Source organism: Camelus dromedarius, chromosome 6 (genome assembly GCF_036321535.1).
Source record: "Camelus dromedarius isolate mCamDro1 chromosome 6, mCamDro1.pat, whole genome shotgun sequence".
Taxonomy (NCBI): Eukaryota; Metazoa; Chordata; class Mammalia; order Artiodactyla; family Camelidae; genus Camelus; species Camelus dromedarius.
In genome coordinates, this window is record NC_087441.1 from 58,791,732 (window position 1) to 58,817,484 (window position 25,753).

The window sequence follows — 25,753 nt, forward strand, 5'->3', positions numbered from 1 at the left end:
TTAATAATCATTGAATAATCACTAAGGATTGGCAGGAGCTTTTCATAGAAAGGGGTGCTCAGAACATGAAACTGCATCGATTTACAATACGACTGTTTGGGTATTATTCTTCCTTGTGATTTTTTTTTTTTTTTACCTCCTGTGAGGTACACACGTCCTTAGTCTTACGTATTTGTGTATATTCATGTAAGTTACCGTTAGCTTGGTAAATACCCCGCGACCTCCTCGGGTCTGGGTCAGGCCCCATGGACAAGGACGCTCCATCCGCGGAGATTGCGCCCTGGCGCTGCGAAACGTCCCTGAGCCCTGAGGCGCGTGGTTAACTGCACCTACCGGGTGCAGCCCCCTCCCACAGCCCTCGGTGCTGCGTGGCTAGGGCATCTTGAGTACCGGCAGGAAGAGCCTGGCTGCAGCAGGGAGCAGACGGACGGGGCACCTCTCCTCTCCCCAGAGCCCAGGGCCGCTCGCCTCTAGTTCCACTGCCCAGACTCCGGCCGGGAGAGGCCCCGGGCAGCGGCTCCGAAAAGTACTCTTACTTGGGGAGGTAATGTCTGAACCCAGCCCGGCCGCCTCCGCTGCGCGCTTCTGGCGCGGCGGCTCCAGGCCGGCCCGGGGCCGCGCTCCCCACCCCCGGCTAGTCCTTTTTCCCGGGCGGCCAGCGCGATCCGGCCGAACCTCAGATTTGAGTCGAGGAGCGGCGAGAATCCTGGCTCTGGCACTTAGCTTGGTGGCCTTGAGCAGTTACCCAACCTTTTAATTTTTTAAGGTCGGTGTTTTCCCATGCGGGACCGAAGATGCTGTCTCCGCGGGCTCCCTGTGATATGAAAAGAGAGGATAGATGCCCAGCCTCGAGCTCCTAGTGCCCTGGCCCATCTTCGTTTGATTCCGCTTCTTCTTTTCTATGTTCTGCCTCTCTTCTGTAGCTTTTGCTATCATTTTTGATCGTGTGTTTTCCCTTGGTTTCGTCTCCCCAAATCTCTTGCAGAATCCTTTTTCTTCTTTCATTTCTTCCTTTCCTCCCATGTTCATTATTGTAGCCAACAAATTCATCAAAGATTTGTTTTCACATCCTAGACTTTAGGGTCCCCAAGGCAAATCTCCATAATCCTCACTGTACCCTGGGCCATCCCAAATAATAGGGCAGTCAAGGAAGAATTCTGCATACTGTGTAAACACGGTCTCAAAACACAAGTCCCCTCGCCTTACTTCCAACCATTAAATTTCTGCTCTGCAGGACCCCTGAGACCACCGCTGCCCTGAGGGCAGGGGCCGCCGTGGCTTCTTTGTCATTGTGTCCCTGACGCCGGCCCCAGAAATGTATGCAAGGGCTCAGCAACCGTTTGCAAGCGACCAGCGACCAGTCGGCGGAATCGGGAAGCTGAAACTGGAACCCAGTCTTTACTCGTCTTGGTTTCCAACTATAGAGAAAAGCAAATTTATATATAATGTTCCATACTTATATATATATATATTTTTTTAATCTTCAAATAAGCTGAAAGATACAGTGTAAAAAGAAAGAACAGAAAATTCACCCAAGGGCTTTTTTTTAAAAGCATGTTCTGTAATTTTTACCTATAGAACTGAGGTTTAGATTAAGTTCTTAATTATCGAGAGTGGTTAGGAGAGAGAGGAAACTGAACTGTCTAAAACTTGAATTGCCTAAAAATGAGCTGCATTTATTGAAACGTTCTAAAGATGCCTGAACATATGTTATTTCTGTATAACAAAAAACTACTATCTACACTATCACAGTATATAGAGAGTATAAATAAAATACCATAAAGTATAACCAAAGTTTGTATCAGGACTTTTAAAAAGAAGCCAAAAGCTAAGGCAAAATAGAGAATTTTTAATTACTTGCCAAGTTACCTCAAACCTAAAAGTATCAAGTTCCCTTTGAAATTTTTTTCTCATTTTATTAGAATCTAATTGAAGATCACCTGTAAAATATTGGAGGAAGGAAGACAAAGTGGAGAAATATCAATTCTATGCTTAGATTTCTGAAAGAGTAAAAGAACCACAGTACCACCTTGTGGGGAAGAGAGTTTTTTTTCATCTTCTCTATTATGGTCCTTTTTACTTCCCTCTACTGTATAGTCACACACACACACACACACACACATACACATTTTAAATAAAAACAAATAAAGGACAAAAACTTGGGTCTACCTGAATAAAATGTGATAATATGCTTTCTCTATTATTTTAAACATATTGGCATGTTTATACCAAAATAACTTAAGTTTTATTACTAAGTTAAACCTAACAGTATAAGATGTTAAGAAATTGCACTTCTAGTACTACAAATAATTCCAGAAATCAAATGTTAGGCATGAAACAGTAAATGTAAAATTATGTGCACATCCGAAAAGAATAATTCTTTTAAAAATTGGTTTCAATTTCACTATTAAATACTATTCGTGGGTTTAAAAAATGTAGTTCTTTGTTTCGTTGCTTGGACCTGGAAAAAGCATATTCTTAGATAAATACAAAGTGATGTTTTACTTTTTAAAGTTGTTTGTCTCATTACATCTAAGATTGGCAGAGCAGCCAGACATTTATAGAACTTATATTTGTTGGTTTAACAAAACTGTTTTAGTCACTCTGAGAATATAAAAAGGGCATAGATCATAAAGCTTGGAATTTAAGAACTAAGATTATAAGACTCCAAAGCCAAGAAATGCAAAATAAAAACTGTTTCTCTTCTATTGTACATCTGGAAATATCTTACATGACATGAATGTTTCCTGCTCTAAACGTGTTTTTTTGTAAAGCAAGAGAGAATTCCGAGGTTACCTGTAGGCATTCTTTATTCTCTGTGCTTTAGAATCACAGAGCTGATATATCCCTCTGACCTTCAGGAAGGACTAAATCAAAAGCATCCCGGGAAGAGACCAGTGTATTTCAAACTGTGTTCAGCAGAGCCCTGGGGGCTGTCAAAAGATTATAAGGGGAGGGGAACACACGAGAGAAGCCCCTCACTCCCAGCTTCCACCAACTGACTGCTTTCATCATTTTCACACACAGGAATTCTGCCCAGGATTGAGTTTAAACAATAGGCTCTATGTCTTTAGAAATTTTAGAAAACCACTAATCTAATCTAACCTATTTTGTATGTCTAGTAAAGAACTGCTATAAGAAATGTTCTGATGCTTCCAGCATGTTTGTTAACAAATGCACTTTAAGAGCCCACCATGCTTCCACATACTGCATTCTTTTTTTTTCTTCAAAATATAGTTCATTACAAAATGCATACAGGTTGGCTGTTAAAAAAAAAAAAAACTCAATTAAAACAGAAGTATATTAAAAATCTCTATATCTCAACCCCAAACCACTTACTTCCCAGGAATAACACAGTTAACATTTTGGTTTGTACCCTCCCAGACACTTTTTCTCTTTCAGCGCAGATAAAAGTGTGTGTGGGCAAACTCACTCCCACACTGAATGTTTATTTGCTTGTTTCAAGAAAACAGGATCATATCACCTGTGTTTTGGCCCTCAATAATATATTTTTCTGTCAGTACCTACAGAACCACCTCAATCACCATCCAAAGTATATAGATGTATACAATTTAACTAATCTCATCTCTATTGTTGAATTTGGATTTTTGCTTTTATAGAAGGTATCTGCACTTGCTCTTCCTTCTGTCTAAACTTCATTGCCTACACTCCATCTGGCCAACATCTGTACCTCAGAGTAACAAGACTACCAAACTATAAGAAGCAATAATTACAAAATTTTAAAACATCATTTCTCAATACATTATAATTTTCTACTCTAACATTTTTAAACACAATAAAATGGAGCTTTTTTTAGCCTACTAGCTTTTTTACAAGAAAACAAACCTATATCCTTTTTAGATTTTCCCTGTACCTCAAGAATGGAATTCATGCTTTTTGGAGAGCAGTTTAATCATCTCTATTAATATTTAAAATGTGTGTAACTTTCAATCCAATACCAGAATAGCTTTTCTATAAGCATATTCACACAAATTCACTAATTCATTCAACACAATTATTGAACCCATCTAAGTGCTAGTTATTTTGCTCGGTTTTCATGGAAGTATAGTTAAAAGTAAAAAAAAAAAAAAAAAAAACTCAGGAGGATTATAGTATACTGGGATAAATCTATACTGGATAAATAATCACATCATATGTTCATCACTTAAAAATTATGATAAATAGTAGCAGTAAAGATACATTATAACAAACTATTTTAACATTGGGTTTTCAAAGAGCTACAAAATGTTATAAAATCTTCCATACATTTACCTTTTTGACCCAATCATTGATAGTGTATTTCTAAAGCATCCCAATATGTTCTTTTTTAAAAATTATGTCTCAACCTACAGACAAGCTACTTAAGTCTAATGAACCTCTGAGATTGCTAAATCACCACTTTTAGCTTATTTAACAACTTTAGTCTTTGTCCCAAATTTATGATTAAGACACTTAGTCCATTGTTTCTTACCAGCCCTTTCATTTTTCTATTGTAAGTTCATTTTTCAAATAAGGATAAAATAGGATATTCAAATATTAAATAAATACTGCTGCATAGATAAAGCTAACTTTTTGCCTGACAGTCAGTGCCAACCCTGCACTATTCCAAAATCATTGCTGATAAGATGACTTAGAAGAGTCCAAACCCAGTGTACAGAGAGTAGTTTGGGTGGGTCAATGTTTAAGGCATGAAAGTCTGCACTTTAATACATGAAAAAGAATATATGAAAGCTAAAGGCCAACATAAAAAATAAAGTATTTTCCATTGTATTGGAGGAGTGAAAGCTAGAAAAAAGGTGTGGCCCTTACCAATGGTTTAATTTTGAATGATGTCATTTGTAATAAGAGCCACAAATACCAAGAGGAAGCTGAGCCACAAATCCACAGAAAATTCAGACATGTCTGAGTGTATCTAGAGAACAAGTGAGATTTGGCCACCAAAGTTCTCTTCCTAGAAGAGACCAAGGATGCTCCTGGAAAATGATTCATCTTTAGGTTAGCAGAGACTATAGGAGTACCAGTTTGACCTAAGTAAGTGTAACAAGCTAGTGTCAACACAGAGGGTTGATTTGGGCCATGTTACTTATGTGAGACATGTATGGAGACTACCTAAAAGCAGTGGTAAGAATTTAAGAGGCCAGAATGATCTCAGAATGGGCCAGGGAGAATAGAGGGGAGGTGATAACCAGAGAAATACTGTTTTGTTTCTGTTAGTATGATTTGGTGAACGTTGACCCTATTTTCATTCTGAGTCTGGTGCACCCTGAGGAAAGGTGCATTAAATCACATAACACTAGGCTAACTGAAGAAAATCATTACAAAGCTGACACTGTGTGAAGTTCTTTTTTCCTAGTTTTGGTTGATTTTGAATTTTGGAAGCAGTTTTTTTTCTATTTAAACCAAGAGAAGAACAGGTAACAACTGAAGAAAGATTATTTGAGAGTCCATTAATGATACTAACTGGTATAAATCAACATCTTGAAACTATGATTTAAAAAAAAACAAACCAGAATAGCCCTGACCCTTAGGCATTAGGGCAGGAATTGACTGGGATGATGGTAATGTTTTATATCTTAACAGGGTTTAGATTATATAGATGTATTCATTTGTAAAAACTTAACAAATGTACACTAAAGACTTGTGTATTTATCAAATGTAAAATTTATCCCAAGAGAAAAAAATGTAAAAAATATTGAACTCTTGTTAATGATAGGAGTGCTAAAGTATTTACAAGAAAATGTCTGCAATTTACTTTCATCAGGGAATACATCAAAAATTATGATCTATTAATACGTGAACAAAGAACTAAATAGATGCATAGAGATGTGATAAAACAAAAAAAGTAAAATATTGATAGAATCCAGGTGATAAATATTTAGGTGTTCACAGTAAAATTACTTCAAATTTGTTGTTGTATGTTTGAAAACTTTCACAATAAAATGGTCGAGGGAAAAATTAATTCCTTGTATCCAGGAAGGTTTGAAGTCTAAATAGGGTCAGAGTAGGCTAAGATGGGATCTGTCTACACTGCATTTAAAACCAACAAAGAACCAGAACAGAATGGGAATAGGCAAGATCAGTATGTAAGCTCATTTCATTTTCCCTGCCTCTGACTCCCAGAGCATCCCCAGAACCCCAGGTTATATTGATTCTCCACTCTTTTCCTGGTTATCCAGACATTCCATGTATTAGACACAGTATGGAAACAGATACATCTGTCCATTATATTACCATCCCTGACTCATACACACATCATACTCCATAAAATTAGCTTAGGAGGTGGCACACTTGCCCACATTCCCAGTTTCATCTTTGGCTTCCATGTTGCTGAATGAGCCTCTTCTGCCCACAATCAGGCTTGGGATTCGGTGTCCCCGTGATGACCAATGGGCTTCTGGATTTACCCTGCCCCTTTCATTTTCCGCTCTGGAAGGCTCTAGTTATAAGGGCAGAGTTTCTGTTTTGGTTCCTGTTACCTCATCAGGTTTCTGTGGTCATTCTCCCAGTTTGGTGCCTGAGGCCCAGCCTATCACATAAATAGATGATGACTGCTATACCAGAATGATCCCTAGAATAGACAGCTAAAGGAGAGGGCTACAAGGGGTCCTTGACTTGGAAGGCATGAGGCTCAGAAAAGGGTTGAGACAGTAGAAGCTACATCTCAAGAGCCTGAGGTCAACCACAGAGTTATGCAACAAATATATTTAAGTCCTACAATGTGCTAGGCACCATGCCAGGCACTGAGTAATTCGGTGGTGAACAGAACAAATATAGTCTCTGACCTCACAGAGCTTACAGTGGCGGGAGAGGTAGTAAATAAACACTAAAAGACAAGCACCTTATACATCTATCTAGTAGAATTTACTACAAATACTATAAAAATAGAGCTCTTTGTTAGAATATTAAGGAGATCCACTTTAGACTAGGTGTGTCTCTCTGAGGAAATGTCATTTAAGTTGCAACCACATGAAGTATCAGAGGGCAGAGATCGTCAAGATGGAGAGAAGATGTGAAAGTTTGTGAGACAGAGTAATATTAGAGGAAAGGGAAGAAAGCCTGTTTAACTGGAGCAGCATGAGTAAGGGGGTGTAAGCTCTTGGATAAGGTTTCAGACAAGTGAGTATGGGCCAGATCTGTGCAGTCCTGATAAGCCTGTCAAGGCCTTTGAATTTTATTGAAGTCCAATGGGAAACCCTGGGTTTAAGGCAGAGGAATAAAGTCTTCCTGAGTGCTACCTGCCCCACATATGGCTCCACTTCTGGGTACCAAGACTGCTGGAATAATATAAGAATGTCAGCTCCAAGAGGTCAAGGATTTTTATCTGTATTGCTCACTGCTCTATTCCTATCCCTAAAATAGCAGGAACTTGATAAACACTTGTTGAATCAACAGTGTGTCTCTAAGAACAACAGGACTTGCTTATGATTGCAGATTTTGTTTCAATGGTTTTGCTCTCTTTTATGCAACTGTGGTTTCAACACCCTAGGCATTTCTTATTGCTTCACAGCAAAGAAAAGCATAACTCTCTAGCACATACCCCAAGAGCCAAAAGGCTTTTAAAATACAAGTCTATTTATTGATGTTTTGCTTATAAAAGTCTTTTTGAGAGAAGGAGAGCAATGGTTTCGTATAGTCTGTAATAGTCTTAGGAAACCTACAGTTGCAAGTGAGAGAAAAAAAGGGAACTGTGAAGGAGCAGCAAGAGAATGCTGGTGGAACAGTTGGAACTTAATGGTTCATGTAAGTAAGAATTCAGGGTTAGATCTCCAGGCCCCACTGAATCCAGATGCTTTGGCATTGTCATTAAGATTTTGTCTTTCTCCATCCATGCTCCAGTTCCCTTCACAGGCTTTGTTCTCAAGCAAGCTCTTCCCAAATAGTCACAAAGATAGCTACCAGTAGCTTCAGGTATATAAACTAGTAGCCTAACCCTAGCAGACAGAGAATGCCTCTTTTTCTTGGTTCTAGCCAAAGTCTATTCACTCTGATTGGCCTGACTTGGTTTACATATCCACATCTGAACCAATCACTCTGGCCGAAGGGATATACAACTCTTTGTGGCCACACCTAGATGGTGTTCCTACCACTGAATGGTGGAGCAGTCAACCTCACCTGAAACCCAAGTACAGAGAGTTGTCATTCTCCAAAGGAAAACCAACATGCCAATGCCAGAGGAATGTTAAGGAAGTGATGTTAGGGGGACAAATAAAAGGCAATTACAGAGTGTTAAGAATCATTTCCAAGTGAAAAGAAAATTAAATGCAAAGGATGACTAATGATTTTTTTTCAAGGAACACATTATATTAGTACAAACCTTCAAATGATCAACTATATACAAGTGCCTGTAATGTTTCCTCAAGAGTCCACTGAGTGCAAGTTTCAGAGCACTCCAATCAATGTATGTATATGAAAAAAAATCATAGTTTTAAATTTATATGTTTACCCTGACATGTGATAGGAAGGCAGTAACAATTTAGAAGAATCTTACATATTTCTAAGAAAGTTTTAACCTAATATATTTTTAATTAAGCTGAAAATTGCTACAGTGTAGAAATCAAAATGTGGCACTTATTTCAAACTGATGTTTGAATACTATATTTATTCAGTATAGTATTAAGAATTGTGTTTTTGACCACTTATCTACTTAATCAAAAATGTTTTCAGTTCTGAGCATTTTTAAACTTAATCAAAATATTTAAAAATCTTAAGTATAAACATGGCTTAACCAAATGAGAACATTAAAAAAATGTTAACCTGGATGAGACATCAGTGGAATAATAAAATACGCAATGAAACAAACAAAATTCTACAATAATGAAAAGTCATTCTTGAAAGAGAATGACTGAAACTGAAAAGAAAAAAAAATTATAAAGTAGACCTACCAGATATGCAAAATCAGTAAGCTGCAAACAATATAGAAAAGTACAACAGAAGAAACATATTGAAACTCAGAGTTTTGCAATGCAAGTACTCGGGGAAAAAATTAAACACATTGAGTAAAACCAATAATTTGTTAACAACTATTTGCAAGACGATTTGCAAGAAGACATACATTTACAACAACAGCATGTAAATACAGCTGGAAATAACAAAATAAGGTTAACTCTTATGAGGGCAGAGAGTTAAGACTAAGTAATCATTAGTCTTATTCATCGCTGTATTTCTAAAGCCTAGAATAGCACCTGGCACATAGTAGATGTTCAGTAAATTTTGTTCTGTTAAAGAATGACATATATAATCACTCTATCCAGTTATTTCCATTATTTAAAGTGAACAATTCAGTGAATCATTTGGGGATCTCAAAGTGAAACCAGTTAATCCAATACAGCATTTATGTGAATGTGAATATACGATCAAAAATGACCAGAAAGATTCTGCCAATCTTATGTTGGGGTATGTAAGTTTTCAGGCCTGAAAAAGACACAAAAATCCTACCTACTATTTGTATTTTGTAGACTTGCACTGCCACAACCAAAGTTTGGAGAATATCAAGTTCTTAGTTGGGTTTCCCCAAGAAGCAAATCCTGAGACAAGGATTGAGCACACATAGCTTATTTTGAACAGTGCCCCTGACAGGGAAATGGGAAGATGATACAAAAAAGGAAAGGCAGCCTATGGAGGGCATATTATTAAGCCAGCTACCCCAGTGGAAACCATAGGGAAGCTCTAGAATTATTCCAGCAAAGGAGTGAAGAGCCTGGCAATTTACACTTTTATACTACAGGTCCACTAGGTTAAGGGCCATCACCTGATGGACATTCATTCTCACTCACTTTCAGCCCAATCATGCACGTGGACAATGTGGGTTTTAGGAACCCAAAGCTAGCCCTCCAACAAAGATGTAGTTGCTGGCCCCAGGAAGTCAAGCTGGCATGGGTGGAATTAGTAAGAGAATCTGAGAGGATATGGGTGGAGCACTCAGAGTGTCTGCTATACCAGGCAAGTAATGGCAACTGGTATGTAAGCAGAAGAGGCCCTAGAATGAAAAGAGAGGATGTGACAGTAAAATATAACTGTAACTTCTCAGCACTATGCTAAATAGGCACTATACTATAGTGGCTTTAAAGGCACTATACTATAGTGGCTACTAGGGTCTACACTCAGGAATGCACTGTTGTTGATGAGGGAGTGAAAAAATAATTCAGGACTGAGCTATACCAGAATACTACACACAGCCACAGCAGCTCACTTACACTGAGCTCTGAATATCAATTTATTTTTTAAATTTCACTTTTGACAACCTAGCTAAGAGGGGATAACTTTAATGCAGAATTGTTTTTCTGTAAGAGATAATCAGAAGAAAAAAAGAGATAGTCATATACTCTGTTTTAGCCATAAAATATCAAGAATAAAAATAATAAATTAAACCCTAACAAATACTCCTAATATGATCACAGTTATATAGTCAACTAAAAATCTAAAGTTAAAAAAAAGCATCTTGAAAGAAATACAGTCATTTAACTTCCTGTTCTCTACATATCCTAAATCTCCCACAGTCTCTCAAGACCTAATGGCATTTAAAGGCTAAATTTTTAATCTAGATTTCACATCTTATTATGGTCCTGCAGCTAAATTTTGTTGCTTTCAGAAATCATTTGTATGCCAGTTCAATATGCTTCAATTGGAGGTGAATTATCAATTCTGATGGTATCTTCTTTTTAATAAATTAAGCTATAGACACAGGAAATAACATATTCTTTGTTTTCCAAAGGGGATCAATCTGAGGTTTATTAAAGTTGATAATGAGTCCTTTAGAAAAAGGTAGAAATCAATTCTGAGCAGGAAAGTTAAGGTAAGCAATATTATATGAAATTGAAACCAAAGATGACTCCATTTTTGCTAGTTTAATAGTCACCATATGTCAATTCAAAGATGCTATTGTTTTTCTCTTAATGAAATCACTTATATTGATTAATAAACTCTTGAATTGTCTAGATACATGAGGAGGTGTAAAATTTACTCTCATTTAGATTGATCAAAAATTGTTTAATTTGGTCTCAGAATGAAATTTCCCTTCAGGCAGTGAATTGCATCCAGTGTGGATCAGGATAACGACCATACTAACCTTAAGCAATTGCCATTTATCAAGAAAACTGGGAGTATTTACTAGAAAAGTTAAAGAAATTTAGAGATTTAAAACCCTAACATAAACTGAATGACAATATTTGCTATTTTTCATTCCCCCCATAATTACCAATTTCTACTTAATGGCATGCATGCAGTATAACAATATCACATTTGATGCACTCATTACAGTATGAGCACATTCCTAAACATCCCTGAAGATTCATTCCTAAGAATTAATTGACCTTTCACTCTTTAAAATATTTCATTCTGCTTAAATAACAACTTCAATTTCTTCTCTCTGAAACCAAAGAATCTCACCACACCACCCCCAAGTTTAAGCATGACTGGCCTTAGATTAGGAATAAATGATCCGATAAGAGAAGATTACTATTAGGAAAATCATAGGGATGCAGTCTTAAAGGATAATTATCTCATCAAATAAATGAACAGAAAAAGCCCTATATTTTTCCAGGGAAGGCCCATATTCTTCAAACAAATAAGATTACAATTAATCATTTGTCTTAAGGGACCCCAATATGCCCCAAAGTAATTTAATTATCTGATAGCTCAATAGAAGCCTAGAACTGGATTGTCTAGCAGCTACAACAAGTAGTAGAATCCAGCTCACTAGCTCAACAGAATCCTAGAACTAGTCATCTAACTCTATGCTTTTAGGCAAATAAGCTTTGATGATTTTACAAGGAACCTCTAGGACCCATTAAAATAAGATGTCTTCCTGTGATTACAAAACTAGTTGTCTTTTCAAACAGTGCTCAGGTTGACAAAATATAGTAAGACACTAGTGAGTCCATCCAACTATACCAACATTTTTAAATACACCACCCCTCTCAAGCCTCCTTTTGTTAATCTACCATATTATAATTGAACATCACTTAACTAGGTTCCCTTTCTCCAGCCCCTCCCTTGGAAGGACTAGTATACAGCATTGGCCTTTTAGTTCATACGGTCACCAGTGGTCACATATGGCCACAGGCAGGAATCAAAAGCCTAATCATCCTTTGAGTGAACCAATAAAGTTGAATTAATGAATTTACAAAACCAAAAATTACAGCCAGGATCAAGGTGTCCTCACCAAGGTGAATTGTTGTCCCACGGACCCTACTGGACACAGTCTTCAACTTTAGTTAAAAGAAATGTATTACAAATCAGAAAAGAATCACTAACATCAACTTTCTTCTTTTAAACAATAGGGAAATGGACCTAAGATTAAAATATTATCAATAATTTTCAGCTCTTCAAAATGAATTACTAAAATTTTTCATTAAAATATATACTGCTGCCTATATGTGACCTTAACAGTTCTCAACTCCTACTGGGCTGTGAAATAGAAACTGAGGCTGCTTCAGTCACATCTTAGACCTACTGGATCAGAATCTCCAGGAGTAATACTCACTGACTGATGTGTAGGCTGTGGCCAACATTTATTGTCACATCATGTCATCTATTTCTATGTCTTTATACAGTATTTCATTCATATTAACATTTTTGAATACTACATATTTTCTAGGCACTGTACCATATACTTTCACATACCATTTGGTATACATTAAGAGTTAGAGATGGAATGATATTTTAATATTTAACAACATCAATATGACTCATATCCCTACTAACAACAGAAACAAAATAATTTAATATTGATAAAAATATAGCATAACTCATTTAGCTCAGTACTGACAGTTAGCATGATTAGTCAGGCTTCAAATATTAAAAAACTTATGAGATTACTTCTTTATTTAACATTCAAGCTAAAACTACCAGCGTGGGTTTAATAACCCATGCTAAAATTGTCTTTTGCACTTCAGGTATATTCCATTAAGGAATAGTTGCCAAAATTCCACTTCCCTAATGTCTTCTAACACTTCTAATATTTCTTCAAATATTTGAGTACTAAACACTGATTTCCCAAACCTATCAAATGTGATAGAACAAGTGAATATTGAAGATCAATACCTTTTGGGGATGATTTTCTGTTTAGATTATTTCCCCTAATTTTCTGAATCCCTCTGGGCATATTTGAAAGACCTTGTTACTTTTCCTGTACCATGTGTTAAAGTTTAAGTGTGTTACATAATTAAATTGATTAACAATTTTTAGAAGATTAATTAGCATCCCAACAGAAATTTAACAGAACTTTTCGCTAATACCTTAATCTTGATAGTACCAATTTCCCTCTCAGAACACTTCAGATTCCCAGAGATAGCTTCTAAATACAGAGCCTCTATTTATTTAATGGAGCTTTGCACCACTGAGAGTAGCTCTGTGGGGTGCTGGGGAACTCAGAGGAAGATTCAAAACGGGTTGCTTACAAATAGAATGCAAAGTAGGCCCTCTCAGCATTGCAGGTTTCAAGCACTATATATCCCTTGTCCTGATTGCAACTTCAGCAGAGTGGAGTGGTTTGTTTGTTGAAATAATGAATAGTAGATGACATCCATTTTAGTGGAAAGTTTTAATTTGTGATTCCCTAAGGCTGTGTGAAATGAAACACCCTTATTTATTCCCGTAAATGAAGCCAGATTGCTTCTGGAATTTCTTCTGAAAAAGACCATCTAGGAACACTGATTTGACATATTAGCTTATAAAATAAAACAGTTAATGAGTGCATTTTTGTAGTGAAAAGCACTATTTCTATGAAGATTCTTTTTATTTCTAAAGTATCTGAGTAAGTTTCTGCTTTCAAAAATTGATGCTGAGGTACATCAGGATGATTGAACATGCCTCAGAAGTTCAGAAAATAAACATGTCTATGCTGTCTGATTTTGCATCTATTTTACTTAAAATATCAGCTACTCTGAAAGCAATCATTCATGCCACAGTAACAACTTATTATTAAATTTCAATAAGCAATTCAATAATTCAAATGTATTAAATACTAGTGAGTACTGGCAAAGAAGAACTAAAGTTTGCTCTTGCAAAATACAGAGAGAGAATTATCCTAAAAATTAGTAATTTTAAAGATTGGAGAGAAATTTAAACTGACCAGGAAAACAAAGCACCTTCAAAACTCTCAAATACATAAGAAATCTCTATGATAAATAGTTGGTATGTTACTTGCATATCAATTCAGTTATTTATTAAAACTTCTCTCAATGATATTACAGAAAGTATTTGGTTAACCTATTCCTAATACCTGAAATAAATTAAACAGCATTTACTTAGAAATGTAGATACTCATTTAGGTTTTAGGAAATTATTCTGTGTCAATTACATTTCAGGTGCTGTTCTAAACCCTGAGGAGGCAGTGGTGAACACAATGCTCATGATCCCTGTCCCAGTGGAACTAACATCCAAAAGGCAGGAGTGGAGAGAGGGTTGGGAAGACAGAAAATAAGCAAAGCAGTCAATAAGTAAATAAGATAATGTCAAATAGGTAAAGGGATAGAAATAAAACAAAACTGAATAATGGGTAAAAAGTAAAACGGTGGGAGCTAAAGGGGAAGTGACTGAGCTGAGACTTAAGTGATAAGATAGAGACATCTGTGGGAAACTTGAGAAATTGCAAATCCAAACTGGGAAACCTACCTGTAGATCACTAGCACATAGGAATAGAAATCTAACACATATATAAACAGGCTTTCTCCTATCATTTGTGGGGCCCAGGGCAAGGATACAATAGAGACTCCCCTATCATATGTCAAAATATTTATAAGTTCTAACTCAAGATAACTGGTAAAAGAAACAGATTCCATCCTCCTATTTTGACAATATACCATCACCAAAATGTGGTGTAAGAGTAAAGCTAGCCTTCAGCTCCTGACCTATGCCCACCTCCTCTTATTCTGGACTCAATTCTATATTGCAAGGAACCTTACACTCCAACATGTGGACACCCCAACCTACCCATCTGAGCCCATTCACATACCCTCCCCACAAAGAGATACCCCTTGGCTAACCTTCAGGAGGCAAGACCCAAATCCAATGGACGCTGTTGGTTTAGCTTCTTGGAAGTATTCAATGCTGAAACATCCTTTTATCTTGATTTCCACGACATCATAATTTTCAGTTTCCCACAAATTTCTTTGGCAGTTCCCCTACCTCTGCCCATGCCTTAAACATTTCATTCCTTAAGGCTCTGTTTTAATTCCTATTCTCACTTTACACATCTTCCCTAGGTGATCTCATTCATTTCCATGACTTAAATTATTGACAGCAGGCCAGTATCTGTTTCTCCAGCTCTTTTCTCTAAGACTAGCTGCCTATTTGATAATTACACCTGGAGGTCTCTCAGGCACCTCAAGCTCAGTGTCTATAACTGATCTCTTTACTCTCTTCTCCCTCAACCTGGTTGCAGTCTTCCCTGTTCTGTAAATACCACCCTTCCCATCTGAGTTGCACAAGTGAGAAATCTGGGACTCATCCTTTACACTGCCCTTTCCTTTACCTCCTTCCCCCACATCCCACCAATTCTCAGTATTACTTCAGTATCTCTCAAATCCATTTCTCCACAACCCTGTGGCCACTATCTGTATTGTTCAAACCACTATTACTTCTTGCCTTAACTACTGCAACAGCCTCTTAACTTGGTGCTTCTCAAACTTCTTCATGTTATGGCACATGTAAAAAATGATAATATTGTAAGACACTTAGGGATAAACTGGAAAAGATTTTAAAGTATCTATTTAGGGCTTAATTAAAAAATTGCTTTTCTCATACTGTGTAATTTTGAGAAATAAATACAAAGTATTATAATGTTAAACATTGAATGTGTATAAATATCAAATATATTTATAATTTTAATATATATTATATTTTTTCATGAGATTTCCTTCATAAATATCTTTTTAATATAAGATTTTATATTTATAATGCCTACTATCAATCCTGCCAAGACTTTTAAAAGATGAGCTCTTCAAATTCTTGACAGTCATTATTAAAGAGAACTTTTGTTCAGACAAAGAAATTTAAAGTGTTTAAATATTTTTACAACCATCTTAAAATTTACAATGGTTGAAATCATATTTAAAAACTCTAACAGCTCTTCCTATTATTTAAATGGCAAATACAATGCTCAAATTTCTTGCAATAATATGAATGGATTTTGCAACTAGTTGAACTTTTGCATATCAAGTATTTCAACAACAATGATGAAAATTTTATCTGTAGGACCCATGGGCATCATCAAAGCAGTTGCCTTGCAGCTAGCATGGTCAAGGGGGACAAAAAAGAACATTAGCTGCAAACAGAAATGTCAGCTATGTGTAATGTCAGAGAATGCCTTGGAGCTGCACCCGTACTCCACCTTCGCAGGCCCACTCTGACCAGCCACATTGTGGGCACCTAGAATGCAAACCCTTCCAGCAGCTCCATGGACTGTGAAAGACCTAGAATGAAAATGTGGGGAGTAGAAAATACGGAATAAACCCAAATATCAAAGAAATTATGAATTTGGGGAGCCACTCTCCAGCACTTCCACTGAATTGCTAAGGAGTTAGCTATCCTCTGTGTACTACAGTTTTGAATACAGCAAAAAACTATTTCTGAACTTCCTTGAAAGGACAATATCTAATTGGGGTGGCCTAGTTTGGTCTTGGGACAGGAAGTAAAGACAGCATGTTAGAGGTACAGAGCTCAACCTTAGCAGACATATGAATAATGGACATTTGTTGGCTGCATTCCCAGCAACCACTCCTTGCTCTGCCCCTCTAAAAGTCTTCAGATTTTCCTTCTGGTTAGTAGCTCCTTATCCTCAAAGCTCATGACTCTGTGAGTCCTGGATCTAAGCTAAACCAGACATCTGCAACCTCAACCACCCACCTACAGTCCACATTCTTCACCAAAGATACAGTTGCCAAGGGCTTAAGGTTCCTTGTTCTACTGAAATAGCTACCAAAAGAGATGTTCTCTGCCATCGTACTAGACAGTGTGACGTCATATGAAAAGTGAAACTGCTAGAGCATGTATTCTCAGCAGGGGTGATACCATCTCCCAGTGGGTCAAAACTGGGGAGAAAAAAATCTTATTCTTTTATGTATAAAGCATAAATATGCATACGGTACATAAACAGATATATGGTATACATGTGGTATTAAAATTTGGGGGGAGCATTACAAAAAAACCTTAAAAGGCTCCTTAGGGGGTCAATAATGAAATAAAAGGTTGAGTAACTGTTCTAGAGCAATGGCAAACACCACAAAAAGCAGAAGACAATAATGGAAACTTAATTATTGATGCTATTATTAAGTTTATGAATCAAATGACACTGAAGTCTGTTCTAGCTCTTAGCTTTTCACTTAAATAAGTCAATATATCCCCCTTACTGTTTAAGCAATGTTGCGCTGAGTTCCTGGTTACTCGTAACAAAAGTCCTATTAACTGATAAAATATGGAACTTTTCTTTGATGTATTATACATGCCAGTGCAACAGAACATTAAAGTGGAACTACTTTAGTCTGTTTCTGCTAAGCCTCCATGAAAATAAGGCCGGATGTCCTCATATCAAAAATAAGCCAAGTAAGATGAAAATCCCATTTAGAACATGCAAAGAGACGGTGGAAAATGGATTTCAAAACTCTTTGCCGTCATCCCCTGGGTGGTATAAAAGGTTTAAAGCTAAACACAGAGTTAAGGTCAGAGAGTAGTTATTAGGACACTGACGTGAGGATGGGTGGTAGAGAGTGCTCAAATTGGGAGGGACTTCAAGAAGTTCACTTAAACAGTCTGATATGTACCTCTGGAAATTTGTGGAGACACAATAGATCAGTGACTGAAATTGGCATGAATTTGCAAAGTCCAAGCTTCTATCCATAACTCAAGAAAGTTAAAGAAGTTAAAAGCAATACAAACTCAAAATTGAGATGAAATAAAACAAATTCAGCACCCCTCCCTCATTTCTCTGGATTCAAACTATATTACTTAGGATTCTTTGATTGCAAGTGACAAAAATACAACTTGAATCAGCTCAAGTGAAAAATGGGAATTTACCAGCTGACCTAATTAAGTCAAAGAATGGGAGAGGTGGATTGGATCTTTGGGATGATTGGATCCAGAGATATAAGCACTGCTGGGAGCTGGGACTTTATTATCAGAAGCTACTGAAGAGGTGCAGGCAGACCAAACAAACAAACAAACAAACAAATTCTGCAAGCAAATAGGACAAGAACTGATTCTAGATTATTATCAATAACAGAAGTCCAAATCAGTGCATAAAACACAAAAGCAGAAGTATTGAGGTTGATATTAAAGGTCATGTAGGAAATTCACTTTGAAATGTAGCCAACAAAATAAGATAGATGTATGTTTGAGCAGATGAATAGACAGATAAATGATAAAACAAGTATAGTAAAATATTAATAATAGTATCTTGGTGGTAAGTACGTAGGTGTTCACTGTAAAATTCTTTCAACTTTTCTATATGTTTGGTATTTTTCATAACAAAATGTTGGAGGAAAAGCAGAACAGCATCATGGCTGTAATGATTAGTCTCTTGTCAGTAGGATTCTAGTACTAAACAGAAGGTATGGAAACCAGATCTTGTACTATAGGGAAAGACAGGATTGGAAAAACCTATTAATTCACCCAGAATAAATAACAAATATTTCTTGATTCTTAGTAGTATCCATTGTATTAAGATCAAGGTGTTAAATAGAAATTAGAGGGGGAGGGTATAGCTCAAGTGGTAGAGTGCATGCTTAGCATGCACAAGGTCCTGGGTTCAATCCCCAGTACCTCCTCTAAAAATAAACAAACCTAATTACCTTCCCCCTTCTGCCAAAATAAAGTAATTAAATAATACAATAATAAATAAGTAAAATATTTGGGGGGAGGGTATAGCTCAAGTAGTAGAGTACATGGTTAACATGCACAAAGTCCTGGGTTCAATCTTGAGTACCTCCTCCAAATATAAATAAATAAATAAAATTACCTTCCCCTCATTAAAAAAAAAAAAAGAAAAAGAAAAAAAAGAGAAGAAATTAGATATGACCTGAAGAGGGACAGGATTAGATTAAGAGGTGACCATTCTAGTTTGGGGATTTGAGTAAAGAAATAACAGGTAAAAATGGTTATCCCATTGATTTAATCTGCTTCTATTTGGTTACTAGTGCACTAAGCATCACATTACATGTAGAAATAAAGCTGATTATGCACTTGGACAACTGACGATGGGATCCTTCACGGAGATTTTTTTAAATGCACACAGAAGAATATATATATGGTGGGTGATAACTTTTGAATTTGCTTTTGGAATCTTGAAGTTTAGGTGTTTATGTAGCATCTAAATAGGTCCAGAAATTCAGGAAATATTTGAGCACTGGGAGAGATGGGGAGTTATTGTCATAAATGTGGTCAGGACCCTGGGTAAGATCATCCAGAGATTGTACTGTGAAAAGAAATTATTCTTTCTTTCATTCTCTTACCCATTCACCAAACTATCATTGAGTGTTACTAGAACTACAAATAAAAAATGACAGAATGTTTTCTAGAAGTTCGTAACATCTCAATTGCCAAATTCAAAGGCTTATTTGCAAACCCAAATGTGTTTAACTCACCTCTGTACAGCATTTATTTGGTTGCCTATTCCTTAATTGGAAGGCTCTACCCCGGTGATTATTCCAATCACCATTCCCCTCATTTTCCCCCCTTTCTGACCAGTTCTTTCCCGTCTCTCTTACTGAGACTCAGAATTTTATATTCGCAGGGTTTAATCCTTGGTCCTTAAACTCACATCTCAACCTCCAATTTTCCCCGTTAGGCTCCAGGTCAAACTGACTAAAGTTTAACAGCTAGTTTAAAACTAAAAAGTGTGTTGATAGCACAACACAGCAACACTTTCCACTTTGTAATATATCATTGACCTCAGTCTACTAGCTTGTAGGAATTTGAATTTTACTCTTTCTGAGCCTATTCTTAGGTCCTGTAAATGGCAACAAAAATATTTAATTTGCAAGGCTACTGTTAATGACTAAATTATAAATGTTAAGCACCTAGCATAGTACTCCGCACAAGACATTTACCATTAATATAACCCGTAACTTCAGATGAATACGACAAATTAGGCCAAATATAAGTTATCTACCTTACCTAATATTAACTTCTGTTCGTGAGCACTCAGCCTACATAGTGTTACTCAGGTTACATGCGCTGGCTCGCTCTGTATTATTTTCTTTCGAATCTCTTATAGCATCACGGGTTGGCTCAAAGTAACAGTAGCAACTGCTTTCTTCCAAATACATTGAGGGCAACACATTTTCCAAGGTTTCTTAAAAAAACAGTTCAGTTTAGTTTAGAAGTGATACTGAAAAGTAAGCGTCGTCACAAAAATTCAATTCAGCACTACCCTGTTCGTCTGCAGGTCTCTGAGAGAAAAGAGAACGGGGCCATAATATAGTTCACGAAGCAGAGTACAAACTATAGCTTTTATCTTTCCCGCTGGTTCCTAAAGGACCAACCGCACTGATAGTCCATCATGCTCCGCGCCACTTCCGTTCGCGCGTTTTAATTACGTTAAAGCGTCAGTTCTCGCGGTATCATCCGGTCGCTGAGGCCTTTTAACAAAGATCTCGCGAAATTTGTCTTATAGGGCCAGCCAGTCTCTCACCCTCCCCCTCTCCACCCCAAACTGCCCTTCCTTTCTCAGTCTGTGTCACCAAATTCTCCCCTCCCCTCCCGTGAGTTCTCGGCCCTCCTCCCATTTCCGATTTCAGGCCGGAACCGGAAGTTTAGTGGGCGGGGCCCGGCGGCGGAAAACGCAGCGGAGCCGGGCCGGGACTCGGCTGTGGCCGCTGCTTCTATCTCCGCCACGGGTCGCCGTGGCTCCAGACTGAAGGTCGGTCCTGAGGCGGGTGGGCGCGGGTCTCCCCCGGAGCGTCCGGGCGGCAGCCTTCCCGGGCCCCCCGGGCTCCGCCAGGGATCATGTCTACAGCCTCCGCTGCTTCCTCCTCCTCCTCGTCGTCCGCCGGTGAGATGATCGAAGCCCCTTCCCAAGTCCTCAACTTTGAAGAGATCGACTATAAGGAGATCGAGGTGGAAGAGGTGAGCGAGGCCGAGCACGGAGGCGCCAGCCCCAGCCGGTCATGGCCTCTGCCCGGTCTCGACTCCTAAGGCGGCACACTGACCCCTCTGTTTCGCTAGGTTCCCCACGGGAGTCCGTCCCCACAGCCCCACAGAAACCGGGTGTAGAGGGGGCTGTCCGCATTCAGCTGTTCCGGGGTAGCTCTCTTTTTTCCTCACTTCGGCTCTATTGAGTTTGGCTTTGATACTCTGGTGCCTGGATTTGGGTCATCTCAAACAGAAGGATGAACTAGTGAGATCGTGTGGTCCCACCAGTTCTCGAATCTGTAAGTAGTAAATTCATCAAAGACCGTGACCGTTTTGGAGTTTTAGTTCTCTAAGACATGGTGTTCTTAAGGGTTCTTAATGTATTCTGTTCGACTTCTAGCGCAGCGCTTGGCACGCAATGGGTGCTCAATGGACGCTTAGTAAATTAATGTATCATCGTGTCTAATACAGTTTTTCCTCGAGTACCGAGTAGTTCTCAGTTTCGCCGATTCCGTAGAGCACTAGTTGTAATATTAAATGTTCTGCCTTCAATTAGGCTAATTTAGATTAATTTCACCATTAATAATGTAGACTGGTATACGATGAAAAGTTGTTTCAAGTAGCATATTCTGAGAAGATAACTAATGATTTCAGTGACACCCAGAATGTAAGACTAGACTAGAAATCGCTGTTAGAAAACCCGAATCCATTCCTTATTCTGCAATGATTTAAATTACTTTAGACCAAGGTAATAATTTGCCTTTATTACATTGCTTCTTTTCACATTCACAGAGGAGTAGATTGATTATAAGAACCATAGAATGAAATTTTAGAAAAATAAAAGCTGTATGTATATTTTGAAGACACACTTTAGAAACTGTTAAGACTTTTGTTGAAAATTGTATTTATCATTTTACCATTTGTTTATCATTTTAAAAATATATTAAGCACTTTGCATTACATGTGTCATAAAGAACCCTGTTATGTCCTGCATTACAGACTGTCAGAGTTATCTCTACTTTAAAAATCCAAAATTATTTTTAGGTAGTGGCAGACAAAAAATAGTAAGATAGTTATCCTTCAACAAATAAATTCTTTTCTATGCATGTTTTGGAAGAATAATGGATTACTTAATCATATTTTTTACTTAGATAAAATAGCCTTAAAGATCAATCACTGAGAACAACCTCATTTAACAACGTAATGTAGTGGGAAGAATGAAGCCTTTGGCGTTAGATGAAAATTCAGTGTATCAGCTGTGCCACTTACTATCTGTGTGATTTGGAACAAGTTATCTGACTAACCTTTTTGAGCTTTGGTTTCCTTACCTATAAAATAGGGATAATAATTTCTTATTTCATTTTATCTGTGTAGCAGATCTTACTAGGCAATACATGCAAAACACCCAATACAGTGCCTGATACACATAACGAGGAAACTGAGTTCCAGAGAGGAACAGTGACCTGCTTTCAGATCACATGTCTAAATGAAGGACCCATATTTTGGAAAGAGGGAGGGAATTTGTGTGTGTGTGTGTGTGTATTTTCTATGGAGGCTATGATAAATTCCTTTTTCAGAATTGGATAGTTGATCCAGCTTTGATGGCTTTCTTTTTCTTTCTTTTTTAAGAATAACATTCAGTGTTAGAAGAACATTCTTTCTTTTTTAAGAATAAAAATTCAGTGAGTCAGTATAAAAGAATTACAGTTTTTAAATAAGCATTTACGTCTACTCTGTGGCGAACTGCTATGCTTGCAGACTACAAATTGTTATATAATAATAACTTGTACTTCATGGTCTACCAAATGCTTTCACAGACTTACATCATTTGATTTTTACAACCTTCGTTTTCACACACTACTTTATAAAGGATGTTACATTCTTGGTTACTAAGGCATCATTTATCATTTTGCTGCTCTTCTCACAAAGTCATTTAACTTCTGATTGGAGTTCGATTTCCAAAGACCCTTACTTCAGTTTAGGTAATGTTTCAACCTTTCTTTGCTACATTTAACATTCTTGAGGAGTAAATTTTTGTTTTGGGATGAAATTTTCTAATATTAGGCAGTCATTTAGTTTTGTTCTTTTCATTTTTTATTACCCAATTTATTTTCACATTAAAGATTGTATTTAGACCTTTCTAATGTTAAAGATGTTACATAATTTTTTATCATATTCTTTATTTTCACACATTAAAATAGTATTATTATATAATCCTAGGGCAGTCAGTAACTATTTCTGAACGTATATTCTGCGTCTAGCTTAAAATCATGAATAAGGGAACAGAGAAAGATGACTAGACACAAAAAGTTACTTTACATTGCTTTCAGTATTTTATATGGTACTAGTGTATTGCCTATAAATAAAGAAAATCATTTTCTGTTTCTCAAATAATCAGTGTAATTGATTCAGTTAGAAATTATGTAAGAAAAATACTCCCAACCACAGGCCAAGTATGAACTCATTTAGTAGATGCGTATTTTTAAGTTATCAGCTGATTTTAATCCTTACATTTCGCATATTGTAACTGAAGAATATCAGTGTGGAACTTCCTAAATTTAATTCTGATATCAAATTATGTAAGGTCTCAGCATCAGAAACCTATGTAGGTACTTTTTTTTTTTTTTCTAAGTCGTTTAGCTTTTATCATTCTCGATCTGAGTGTAGAGAATGTTAGAATAAATGGTGAGATATGTACATTAGGGACTAGGTTGCAAGAAGTGGTAAAGGCAATGTGGTATGGTAAAAAGTACCAGGCTAGGTATTTAGAAAATGTAGATGCCCTACTGATTATGCCATAATATATTTCAGTAACTTTGAGCAAGTCATCTCATTTTTGTGGGCCTCTGATTTCTCATGTAAAATGAGAGATTGAACAAGATCATTTAAGGTCACTCCTGGTTCTACAGTGAAAATACACTTATTGTTTCCAGTATTTATGCTCTGTTTCCACAGTAAGCATTAAGGACAGTGATCATGATCTCTCGTGAAATGTAGTTTGTGACTAACTAATCCTGGTTAGATAGGGCAAATGATACCCCCGCTTTACAGATATCGACAAATGGTCATAAAGTTTGATTTGCCAGAAACCTCATGTCTAAGTAAATGGTAGAGTGGGGAATTAAATTCAAGATTTCTCACTCCTGAGTCACTTACTCTTACCACTGGATTTACAATGTCACTTAGGTTCTTTCTGAAGTGCTCTATAACCAGACCTTATTGTAAGAATGAGGAAACAAAATACTGATTTCCTTTGTAATAGTTGGACTTTAGTATTTAATGAACGTTCTCTGTGCATAATACTGTGAAGGTTCTATGGAAGATGAATAGAAGGAGTCTCTCTTTAAAAATTGACTTATTGTGAGACTAAATTTTCAGAACCACAAATTTAAAACCAGGAATGTAATGTAAATTGAGCACTTAAGCCATAATTTGTAAGTAGGGTTTATCACAGAAGGCTCCATAGAGAGAAAAAATTTTGAAACTAGATTTTGAATAAAGTAAGCATCATAGATTGGGAAAGGTATTAAGATAAATTGTCTTTGCAGTTGTTCTCCTAGAATGCTCTTTCCACTAGAACTTCACTTGTCTGACTCCTCACCATTCAAGTCCCACTTCAAATGTTACTTCCTTGGAGAAGCTTTCCCTGAGCAACCTAGATATTTGTCACTTCTATTATCCTTCATGACACTTACCAGTAACCAAAATTGTGGATCCCCCAGCAAAATGTAAGCTGCCTTATTCCTACTTGTAACTCCAATGCCTAGCATCTAGAAGGTTTTCTGTAAATATTTGCTGAATAAGTAAATGAAGTTACCACAACATAATCATGAGAATTTAGTGTCCATCTGGTTCTTTTGTATAATCTGATTCTTTTATGTGATAAAACCAGAGGTTGATAGATTAGTGATTTGGCTAAGGCAGCTAAGGCAGCATTTACACTAAAAATGAAATCTGATTCTCTTTCCAAATGTAGACTCCATTACAATCTATTATACCTAACAAATACTTCTGTTTAGCCAGGGGTAAAAGATGTTGTAAAGGGTCTAGTGCTGTGGGTAAGCCATGTATTGGTGGGCCTTTACTAAAATACTGAAAAGACCCTGTTTAGCTTGGTTGCTTTTTAAAAGGGAGCCCCACGGTTTTGACATCAAGAATAGCATATGTGCAAAGCACATGTAATCACTGCAGCATTTGTATGTTCTTAAGCTTCGTGATAGAGACATGCAAAGGTTTTGTTTTAAAGGGAAATACAGAAAGAACTTTGGCAGTGATGTGCATTTTGTAATTTTAGGTTATAAGTATATAGGCAACTGATAATAGAGAAAAATTTAATTTATAGTTGTCTGAATAAACTGATTCTATAGGTTAGTCAGTATTTAATTATGAATATCCAAAATTACTAATAAACTCTTCCATGTGAACTTAGTGATCATTGGTTTCAGTAGAAATCTGTAATTGTTAATCACAGTGAAGAGGTAGCCACAGCCATAACTTTTATGCTGTGCAGGTGTAGCTTAAAAGATGACATGAGCATATTATTTGAAAGAAAGTCCTATCAGATGTCTTATGGCTGGTTTTAAAACACTACATGAGAAATTCAAAAGAAAGTTTGAATAATCAAAGCTTTCCTTTTATGTTATCAAGTCTGCCTTGTCAGCAGATGGCAGTTCCACTCTGCCACAGT

General features: G+C 36.9%; 1 protein-coding gene and 1 long non-coding RNA gene across 4 annotated transcripts in view; one reads left to right on the forward strand and one right to left on the reverse strand.

Moving 5' to 3' along the window:
• LOC135321593 (uncharacterized) overlaps window positions 1-20,478 on the reverse strand; it is a 45,031-nt gene extending 24,553 nt beyond the window's left edge. The window contains exon 1 of the long non-coding RNA XR_010381461.1: window positions 20,110-20,478. This is a non-coding gene — a long non-coding RNA (uncharacterized LOC135321593). The remainder of the gene's footprint in view (window positions 1-20,109) is intronic.
• Window positions 20,479-20,764: 286 nt separating this feature from the next.
• The window catches only part of MAP3K7 (mitogen-activated protein kinase kinase kinase 7), a 64,796-nt gene continuing 59,807 nt past the window's right edge, over window positions 20,765-25,753 (forward strand). For 2 of the 3 annotated variants that reach the window (XM_010987685.3, XM_010987686.3), the window contains exon 1: window positions 20,765-21,060. In XM_010987685.3, the coding sequence (XP_010985987.1) occupies window positions 20,941-21,060 (120 nt within the window). In that variant the 5' untranslated portion in view covers window positions 20,765-20,940. Of the gene's footprint in view, window positions 21,061-24,431; window positions 24,795-25,753 lie in introns of those variants that run through there. The other variant, XM_064486850.1, reaches the window with a different exon arrangement.